Source organism: Labeo rohita, chromosome 5, assembly GCF_022985175.1.
Source record: "Labeo rohita strain BAU-BD-2019 chromosome 5, IGBB_LRoh.1.0, whole genome shotgun sequence".
In the NCBI taxonomy this organism is placed as follows: Eukaryota; Metazoa; Chordata; class Actinopteri; order Cypriniformes; family Cyprinidae; genus Labeo; species Labeo rohita.
This window is the reverse complement of record NC_066873.1, coordinates 40099982-40111339: the sequence shown is the minus strand read 5'-3', so window position 1 is coordinate 40111339 and position 11358 is coordinate 40099982. Positions and strand designations below refer to the sequence as shown.

Below are 11358 nucleotides of genomic sequence, written 5' to 3'. Positions count from 1 at the left end.
TATTTTTAATTAATAATCATATAAATTAAATTATTATTTTGTATTTATTTATTTCATTTAAAATTATTTTAATGGATTAATACACATTTTTATATTAAAATTAGTAAATGTATTGTGCGATTTATTTACAAGTAATTGACAACGACTATAAATCTGCTATGACAGAAAAACGAGGATGTCGTTTCGAAAGTATGGAGATTATACCTCACCTAAATGTCCATTTCTGAATCTCAAAAAATATTTAGATGCTGCACGCAGAAGAGAAAAAACGAGATACTCAGGTGTGTACGCGTATTTGCATATTTCATGAGGGGGCGGGGCTTTACTATCAAACTCTGAGGGCACATTGTGAAAGTTCTGATTATTCTTGATACGACTTTCTTTCTGGTCTCTTCCGGACTTAAACATGGGAGCTTCTCAGTCTGGACGAGAGCATAAGTTCCAAGATCTGGCTGATAAAACTGGCTGTGAGTATGTATGAAACTTTTAAATATGTAGACAGCGACATTTTTTCCAGGTGCTTAGAATATATGTATAAGTGACTTTACACTCATGAACAAAGTACTATGGTACAATGGTGACATCAGAAGGTTGTATCATGGTACTATGTGGTACCATGGTACTCCAAAGTACACAGTACTCCAGAGTAGGCTACTTCAAAGAATGCCATAGTACGAAAAATATGCATGGTAATACGGTACGTTGTTGTTTTGTTGTTGTTGTTGTTGTTGTTTTGAAAATTTAAAGTTGTTCAGAAGTTTTAATAACATATAACAGAGTTTATAGAAATTATGGTGTTTTGTGTGAATTGATGAGGTACGTGACATTTTTTAAAAACGTTTAAAACATTAATTTCAATTCAAGTAGTTAGAAATGTCATAAAATGTATATTTTCACAAATGCTGTATAAATATGTGAATGTCCATTACTAGTGACCAACTTGATGCTTATTCTTATATTTTGTCAACTGTAATGAACAAATATATATTAAAATGCATAATACTGTGTGCTGAAGTGATTAACTGTTAACACAAGAGCCTAAATCGAATGAACCCAAAGTGTCACTCAGTTGGAATGTAGAAGTAGGAGGACATTTGAAGAAGCACAAGTAATTCCATTGATTTGTATCATTAGGGAGAGTTGTTGTTGTACAACTCTAAATGTCCGAGTGTGTAATACCAAGCGCATACACAGAGCAAACCTTATCAGAACTAACTGTACTACCTCACAAAATAGAGAACAGAATAGAATAGTAAAACTTTACAATAAAGTCCCATTCATTAAGTCTTTGTTTGTTGTTAGTTGTTTGTTCACAACACCTTAACTAACGTTACAACTTTTTATTCTAAAAATGTATTACTAAATGCTGAAATTAACATAAACTAGTATGAAAAATGCTGTAGAATTAGTTAATCATTAGTAAATGTTTACTAGTTTAGTTGACTCGTGTTAAAAAATGAAACCGTACTGTAAAGTTTTGTTCAGAGAGCTTCCTCGCTATCTGAACGTAAGAGTTTTTCTGGTTTTACTTGTTTTTCTGTCTTTTTTCTTTCTTGTGTGCATGTATGTGTGAAATTACCTATAATTTACTTCATTTCATTTCCACAATCTCAGAAAAAAAGTACAATTCTGTCACTGGGCTGGTACCTTTTCAAAAGAGACTAATTTGTATAATTTAGTTGCTAATTGTACTTATAAAGCACTATTATGTAGCATTTAGTGATAAATAAGGTACAAATGTGCCTTTTAGCTTTTGTACCTTAAGATGACGCCCCAGTGATAGCTTTGTACCTTTTTTTTTCTCTCTTTTAACAGAAGAAAAAACTGGTATATTTGGTAGGGGTTTGTAAAGGAAACTCTACAGGGGTTTGTAATAAATGTAATTAAAAGTTAAATTAAAATAAATAATTAATTTTATATAAAAACTACCAAAAACTTGAAGTCTAAACCTTTATATGTATATATATATATATATATATATATATTTGTTTTTATTATTATTATTATTTATTTATTTTTTTGTATACCTGTATATGTTACCTTTAACCAAACAGCAAATAACTGTGAACATGTGCATGTGTTGTTACATTATTGAAATATTAATTTAAAATCTCAGGGGGTACTTGAAGTAAATATTTTAGGTCAAAGGGTTTCAGCTGAAAAAAAAAAATAGGAATGGAGAAAAAGCATAGGATTTACTTTGTTTACAAATAATTACAAAGAAATAGAAATTGCACACAAATTAAATGTCAAATTTTGAAAAGAATTTTGTAGAAAGACTGGCACAGTATTTTCTTCTAAAACATACTCCATTAATTACATGTACTTTTAAAGTATACAGTTAGCACATTCTGGACGTGTCAAATGTGCATTGTGTGAGCAATGCTAATAGTGGCTTATAGCAGAGTGTTCTGGTTTGGTGACAGCTGTCTAAGATCAGGGATTGATTACATCTATTTCGGTCCACTAAATCTATAAATACTGTTTGTTTGTTACATGTTGTGTTGTTTAGAGTAGCCTATCTGTGTAGCTCCCCCCTCATGTTATGTAATCTGAGGCATTAGAGTTTACGAAACATGCATTCCTCATTGAGTTCAATGATTTTATTCATTATCAGCTCGTCTTGCGCTTCACCCACACACACATATTCTGTCTCCATCACTCCTTCAGAACAGCTGTGAGTGTCACCGCAGTGACCTGCTTCATCTGTGAAGTTCTTTGAAATGTTCCTAAATTTGCTGTTTTTTTCTCACTTCAGTTTCCATAGAGCAGATCAAAAACCTCCATAGCAGATTTAAGTACCTGACTCAAGATGAAGACACATTAAGGTACTGTACAAATGACTTGATGGCACTCATTTAGACTTTATAAGCACTCGTCTAAAGTATCACACTCATTTCCTACCTGTCTTTATGCTTGTTTTAGGGAATAGAAATTATGCTTTTTGCATTTTTCTTTTGTGCTGCAGTTGAATCATAGACAAAATATGTATGCAATAGGTTGTTTATGCCCGTTTCACCTCTGATTTTAATGCAAGTTCTGCTTTAAAGCATAGGACACATGGTGTATTACTGAGTCGTGTGTTTTGAAAAATGTCAGATGAGATTAATTTTCTTTCATAATGAAATGCCTTCTAAATTTCAGACGTGAACACCTTGAGAATGTTAGCAATTTGTCCATCAATCCAATTCGAAGACAGATCATTGAGGCCTTCTTTGATGAAAGGTGCGTACAGAAAAGAACAGACTCTAACATGCGAGTCCATATCTCAGTTTTGAGAGGAACACCAATGCTTTTTATAAATGTTTCCCATTGTTGTTGTTTCATTTTTTTGCGTTTTGTAGTTCTTTTACCATGTGTCATATAATATTTAAATACATGTATTAGATTGTATTAAGGAAGATGACATATTTATTTTTTTTTAAATAAAAAAAAGTTTTTTTTTCATTTGTTAAATATATCTAAATTATTACATTTATTTAAATTATTTTACATTGTTTTAATTTATTTTGACATTATTTTTTACAGTAAGGATGTTTTGTAGTTCTTTTACCATTTTGCTAAAAAGCAATTAAGTGTCCTATAATACATTTTAAACACAGATGTGTTGAGGAAGACGGCACATTTATTTTATTTATTATTAAAACAAAAGTGCTATAAATAAGTGTATTTAAATTGTTATTAAATTTAAATTATAATACATATTTGCATAGTTTAGTTTTTCTTCTCAAAATAGGTTCCAGTTGTCCCGGTTAACCCAATATAGTGTTACAACATGAACTTTAATGATGAATGTCCCTCATGGATAATAATGGAGAATGTTCAAAGTTTACATACACCTTGGAGAATCTGCAAAATGTTAATTATTTGACCAAAATAAGAGGGATCGTACAAAATGCATGTTATTTTCTATTTAGTACTGACCTGAATAGGACATTTCACATAAGACATTTACAGTCTACAAGAGAAAATAATAGTTGAATTTCTAAAAATGACCCCATTCCAAATTTTACATACGCTTGATTCTGACTGTGTTGTTACCTGAAGGATCCACAGCTGTATTTTTTTGATTAGTGATAGTTGCTGATGAGTTCCTTGTTTGTCCTAAACAGTTAACCTTCTGTAATAGTTGCATATGAGTCCCTCAGTGTCCTCAGTGTGAAAAGATGGATCTCAAAATCATACAGTCATTGCTGGATTGGTTCAGACACACAAATATGCAGAAAAACCAAAGAATTTGTGGGACCTGAAGGATTTTTCTGAAGAACAGCGGGCAGTTTAACTGTTCAGGACAAACAAGGGACTCAGTTATCACCAAAAAAAAAAAAAACTGGATTATTCAGGTAACAACACAGTATTAAGAATCAAGTGTATGTAAACTTTTGAACGGGGTCATTTTTATAAATTCAACTATTATTTATGTAAACACCTTTCATGTGAAATGTCTTATTCAGGACAGTACTAAATAAAAAATAACATGCATTTTGTATGATCCCTCTTATTTTGGTAAAATAATTAACACTTTGCAGATTCTGCAAGGTGTATGTAAACTAATGACCTCAACTGTATTTAGCCAAAATAGTTACTACTGAACAAACATGAACATGAATTAACATGTGCAAACTAGAAATATTTCTTACAGTTGTCTCTAGATACTAGAAAGCATTTCACATGTAACCTACCTTAGTGTGTAATTTACCGCAATATTTTCCAACTCGGTTTCTTGTGTACCTTGCACTGCACATGTTGTGTGTCAAACACCTGATTCAAATCATCAGCTTGTTAGTAGAGACTCCATAGGTGTGTCACATTAGGGAGACATTCAAAATGTGTACCGGGAATCTCTGGAATACCGATCAAACTCAAGTCAAGTCAAATTTAGTTGTATAGCGCCTTTTACAATACACATCGTTTCAAAGCAGCTTAAAAGAAAATCATGATGTTAGTATTTATAATATAATTATGCCCTGTAGTTGAATTAGGCAGAGCTGGGTGATTATATAGTTTACATGTTGTGATGTTAAGTTTATCTCTGCTGAGATAAACTCACTCTACGCAAGTAAAGTTGGATGTGTTGTTGTGGTTCCTTAAAAAACCTTTAACATCCATGGAACCTTTTCATTCCACAAAACGTTCTTAATAGTGGAAAAAGGTTCTTTAGCTTGCTAAAATGTTCTTTACACTAAGAAACAAAAAATGGTTCTTTTAAAAACTGTTGACTGAAAGGATCTTTGGGAACCAAAAATGCTTCTTCAAAGTATTGCTGTGAAAACCCCCCTTTTCAGACCTTTATTTACATTCATTCATGCTTCTAAACATACTGAAAGATAACATCTGTGTAATTTTATCCAGGAATTTGGGTGGAAATGAGAAGGGCTGTCTGCAGGAGATTGGGTTTGAGGAATTCGTTACTGTCCTGGCCTTCTTCAGACCGCCCAAACCACGCATTCCTGACGAGGATGTGAAAATCATCAGGAAGGAGAAACTACGCTGTAAGAATACAGATGTTCTTTCTATTGCAGCTTTCAATACAAACATGCTGGAGTTTGTGCAGATGTTTTTCAGATATCACTCAGTAATATTTAAGGGTTTTTTTTATTTTAGTTTGTTTTTAAATATTCTGTCTTTTTGAATATTTTATTTTTGAAATAGTAATTTTTATATTTTGTTTTTTTTATATATTAAAATAAATATGTATTTTAGTATTTATTTTAGTACTTAATAGTGCAGTCAAATCAATTAATCACAATCGCATCCAAAATAAGTTTGTGTTTATGTAACATACTGTATAAGTGTGTACTGTGTGCATATATATATATATATATATATATATATACACACACACACACACAAACATACATGTATATATTTAAGAAATATTGACGTGTGTGTGTGTCATTTAAGTTCTTTTTTTTTTCCATTAATGTACACACAGCACCCCATATTGACAGAAAAACACAGAATTGTTGACATTTTTGCAGATTTATTAAAAAAGAAAAACTGAAATATCACATGGTCCTAAGTATTCAGACCCTTTGCTCAGTATTTAGTAGAAGCACCCTTTTGATCTAATACAGCCATGAGTCTTTTTGGGAAAGATGCAACAAGTTTTTCACACCTGGATTTGGGGATCCTCTCCAGTTCTGTCAGGTTGGATGGTAAACGTTGGTGAACAGCCATTTTTAGGTCTCTCCAGAGATGCTCAATTGGGTTTTAAGTCAGGGCTCTGGCTGGGCCATTCAAGAACAGTCACAGAGTTGTTGTGAAGCCACTCCTTCGTTATTTTAGCTGTGTGTTTAGGGTCATTGTCCTGTTGGAAGGTAAACCTTCGGCCCAGTCTGAGGTCCTGAGCACTCTGGAGAAGGTTTTCGTCCAGGATATCCCTGTACTTGGCCGCATTCATCTTTCCCTCGATTGTAACCAGTCGTCTTGTCCCTGCAGCTGAAAAACACCCCCACAGCATGATGCTGCCACCACCATGCTTCACTGTTGGGACTGTATTGGACAGGTGATGAGCAGTGCCTGGTTTTCTCCACACATACCGCTTAGAATTAAGGCCAAAAAGTTCTATCTTGGTCTCATCAGACCAGAGAATCTTATTTCTCACCATCTTGGAGTCCTTCAGGTGTTTTTTAGCAAACTCCATGCGGGCTTTCATGTGTCTTGCACTGAGGAGAGGCTTCCGTCGGGCCACTCTGCCATAAAGCCCCGACTGGTGGAGGGCTGCAGTGATGGTTGACTTTCTACAACTTTCTCCCATCTCCCGACTGCATCTCTGGAGCTCAGCCACAGTGATCTTTGGGTTCTTCTTTACCTCTCTCACCAAGGCTCTTCTCCCCCGATAGCTCAGTTTGGCCGGACGGCCAGCTGTAGGAAGGGTTCTGGTCGTCCCAAACGTCTTCCATTTAAGGATTATGGAGGCCACTGAACCTTAAGTGCAGCAGAAATTTTTTTGTAACCTTGGCCAGATCTGTGCCTTGCCACAATTCTGTCTCTGAGCTCTTCAGGCAGTTCCTTTGACCTCATGATTCTCATTTGCTCTGACATGCACTGTGAGCTGTAAGGTCTTATATATAGCTGGACTCAAATGAAGGTGTAGAACCATCTCAAGGATGATCAGAGGAAATGGACAGCACCTGAGTTAAATATATGAGTGTCACAGCAAAGGGTCTGAATACTTAGGACCATGTGATATTTCAGTTTTTCTTTTTTAATAAATCTGCAGAAATGTCAACAATTCTGTGTTTTTCTGTCAATATGGGGTGCTGTGTGTACATTAATGAGGGAAAAAAAATGAACTTAAATGATTTTAGCAAATGGCTACAATATAACAAAGAGTGAAAAATTTAAGGGGGTCTGAATACTTTCCGTACCCACTGTATATAATTGATATTAATGCATTTGACAACACTAGTACTTATAATAATGAGAAATGAAAAATGTTGCCTTGGCAAATAGCTGAAATTAATTTTTTAAGTTAGGTTTTACATATATCAGTGATGTTTAGTATCATTGATACTATTTTAATTTTTGTTAACTTTTTAAATTATTATTTTAAAAATTATTTTTTATATATATGTACAGTTTTTATTAAAATAAATATGTATTTTAATACTTAACAGTGCAGTCAAATTGATTAATTGTGATTAATCGCATCCAAAAGAAGTTTATGTTTACATAACATACTGTATATGTGCGTACTGTGTGCATATGTATTTATAAATACACACATACATGTATATATTTAAGAAATATTTACATGAGTATGTATGTATGCATGCATGTATGTGTATGTGTATGTATGTGTATGTATGTATGTATGTATATATGTATATATATATATGAAAAGGATATTCATATATTTATATATACATGAAAAACATATACAGAGGATATACAGATGTATTATGTAAACACAAACTTTTATTTTAGATGTGATTAATCGATTTGACCACACTAGTACTTAAACTAAAGAGAAATGAAAAATGTTGCCTTGGAAAATCAGCTTTTCTTTGTTTTATTTTATTTCAGTTAATATTTATTGTATTTCTAAACAAAGGTTAAACCTCACTGTGTCCCTTTTAACATTTATACTTTTGAATGACTATTTTTGGCCACTTCTTTCAGCATTACACTTTTGATAAACATCTTGGTAAAAGCATATCTTCTTCTCTGTAGTTCTATTCAACATGCATGACACTGACAATGATGGCGTCATCACACTGGAAGAATACAGACGTGTAAGATTCATTTATTTTATATAAAACAACAAACTCAGTGACGGCTTGTTTGACCGCAGTGTGACTGTGATTGTAGGTGGTGGAGGAGCTGCTGTCCAGCTATGAAACCATAGGAGCAGAAACCGCTAAAGCTATTTCAGATGGCGCAATGCTGGAGGTGGCCAGTGTCACAGTGGGTCAGATGGTATGCTGGAAATCCATGATGACCATTTTAAAGTTCTAATGTGATTCTGTAATTAAAAATCCTGTTGATCTGGTACTTTTTTTTTTGGTTTTAGGCCCCTGATGAATTTTATGAGGGAATCACCTTTGAACAGTTCATGCAGGTTTGTACTTTATCATATGGATTATAATTAAATATAATTGTATAACATGCATGGTGCTCATACCTCACACTTGAATGTCTCTCTTACAGATATTGCAGAATTTAGAAATCGAGACCAAGATGAATATTCACTTTTGGAACTTGGACAAAACAACAATGAAATGTGGGAAATGAGTGTCACTTCACCTTCACAGCAGCACTTTTATTTTTAGCTCTAAACATGTCCATTTTTTTATTGAGTTTAAGTTCTCTTAAATATCTTCAATGCTCAAGATATGGACGTGACTACAAGAGAACATGACTACATTTCAGCATCCAAACCAAACATGCCAAGTATTTATATATGTTCGAAAGACATTTATGAGCCCCACGAGGCCTGGCTATTTTTGTGGCTTCTCAGCATATGTTGACATATGCTCAACTCAAGGCATTTAGATTCATACGTACTTTCAGATGCAATGCATACTGGACTTTTAACAGGGGAATTGAGCCGTGCGATTGTAAATTTCCCTTCTGATCAAAGTGCTCATTTCATAATGGCGGAGGTTTTTCACAAAATCAACATTTACCACTCCACACCCTAAGTTAATGAATACACAAATCTTATTCACTTTAAAAACAGCAGGGAGTGATTGTTTTGTTGCCCTTGTGCGTTTGCCCTCTTATTACAATAATATTTAATCCATCTGGCTTCCTTCCACCAAAGTTATATATTAATATTTATTACAGGGTGTGTATTGTTTTTACAGCGACAACATTTACTGTAGGATAGTAAAGTATGATAATTTTGTATATTATTGTCAGTTGAAACGCTCACCTTGACCGTTAACCCTTTCTTTATATTGAAGAGAATAAAATACTAATAGTTTTAAAATAAGCCTTTTTCATATTTGTGCATTTTTGAAGATGAAGTCATGAATCTATGCAAGGTTATAAAATGCTTCCCATACCATATTAAGTCAAAGGTTGTTGGTTCAGATGAACTGGTATTTTGGTGCAAATTCATCTTTTTTCTTTCTTGGTTGATGCCAAATTAGGTAAATGCAATGTAATCATGCTTGAAAAACAAAACTACACATGAGGAAAGGAACAAGACCAGATTAAATATAGATTCACTTGCACAAAAACATGGTATGTGTCGACTACGAAAAGGTTTTTTTTTGTTTTTTTTTTTAGAAATGACTTTTATTCAGCAAGAAAGAATTAAATTGATTAAAAAAAGTACTACTAACACTACTACTAATTATTAATATTAATACTTTATAGCTATATTGACCACAAAACTGTGCAAAAAAGCACAGCAAACCTGGAATGTTTTTAAATCACATTTTAAATATATTAATATCCATTATTAATATTATAAATTAATATTATTAATATTATCCATTTATATCTACTAAAACTACAAATGCATAAAAACTACACAGACATATTTAAAAATTAGGGCTGTCAAACGATTAATTGCATACAAAATAAATGTTTGAGTTTGCCTAATATATGTGTGTGTGCTGTGTGTAATTATTATGTATATATAAATATACACAAATAAATGTATATTTTTAAGAGAAATATGTTATTTATGCTTATGTACAATTTTTTTATTCATATATAATAAAAACAATTATATACAAATTATAATACGTATACTTGTAAATATTTCTTCAATATATACATGAATTTGTTTGTATTTATATATACATAATAATTACACACAGTACACGCACATATATTTGGCAAACTTAAAACTATTTTGTATGCGATTAATCGCGATTAATCATTTGGCAGCCCTATTAAAAGTAGAAAAAATAATAAAGAAAATGACAAAACTTTAAATAAATTTAAATGAAAACAATTAAAATGATAAAATATAAAAACAAACTCAAAATAATAATAAATTAATAAAAAATAAATAAATAATAAATAATAATAAAAACTATAAGGGTATCTTAGTTATTCTAAAATAACACTGATTGTACCCCTTTTCAAAAATACTGGCCCCTAAGCTAAAAACAAAAACTTTGGTTGGTTGCATTACATGTCTAAATGGTCAAATCTTGGCCATTAACAAAAGTTTCAACAAAAAATTAAGCTGCACAACTGTTTTCATCATTGATAATAATCAGTAATGTTTCTTGAGCAGCAGATCAGCATATTAGAATGAAAAGATCATGTGTCACTGAAGACTGGAGTAATGATGCTAAAAAATTCAGCTTTGCATCACAGGAATAAATTGTATTTTATAATATAAAAAAATTTAAGTTCTCTAATTAAGATCAAATAAAAGCACCCTTGGTGACACTTCTTTCATTAAATAAATAAATGATACTCACCTCAAACTTTTAAACAATAGCATATTTTGTCTGAATTACTGACTAAGTATGAAACCACTGAAACTGTACCATTTGTATGTTCTCAGATTGTGATTTAATATAATAATATTGTATACTAAAATGTGCATGAACAGCACATGATACAATACGTATATAGAAACAAAGATGTAGAATCAGAAATAATATTAAAATAATGTATGCAATTCTAGTCCTCATACATATCTTAATGGGTCATCCAGACAAACACTTTTGATTGAATTAATAATTCATTTTAAGGAATATGACCCTACATCATCTTAAAATTCAAAAAGCAAATTCAAATCCTTCCAGTGCAGCTGGTCCTTAAAAAAACAACCTAGGGGCCATTCACTGTGTCGTACGGCATCGCCAAACCAATGTTATAGTTGTATCCAGAGGACTCTGTGTAGTTGGACCTGCAGATGGGCAGAACGTGCTCCTGGGT

At 32.4% G+C, this 11358-nt stretch overlaps 1 protein-coding gene across 1 annotated transcript; it reads left to right on the top strand.

Annotated features, from left to right (window-relative positions):
- Nucleotides 1–340: 340 nt before the first annotated feature.
- Nucleotides 341–10357, top strand: tesca (tescalcin a). Its single transcript, XM_051110120.1, has 8 exons — nt 341–467; nt 2759–2828; nt 3145–3225; nt 5353–5492; nt 8179–8240; nt 8317–8424; nt 8519–8566; nt 8656–10357. Exons 1-8 carry the CDS (start codon nt 407–409, stop codon nt 8737–8739), a joined length of 654 nt encoding a protein of 217 aa, XP_050966077.1. The 5' UTR covers nt 341–406; the 3' UTR covers nt 8740–10357.
- Nucleotides 10358–11358: the final 1001 nt, after the last annotated feature.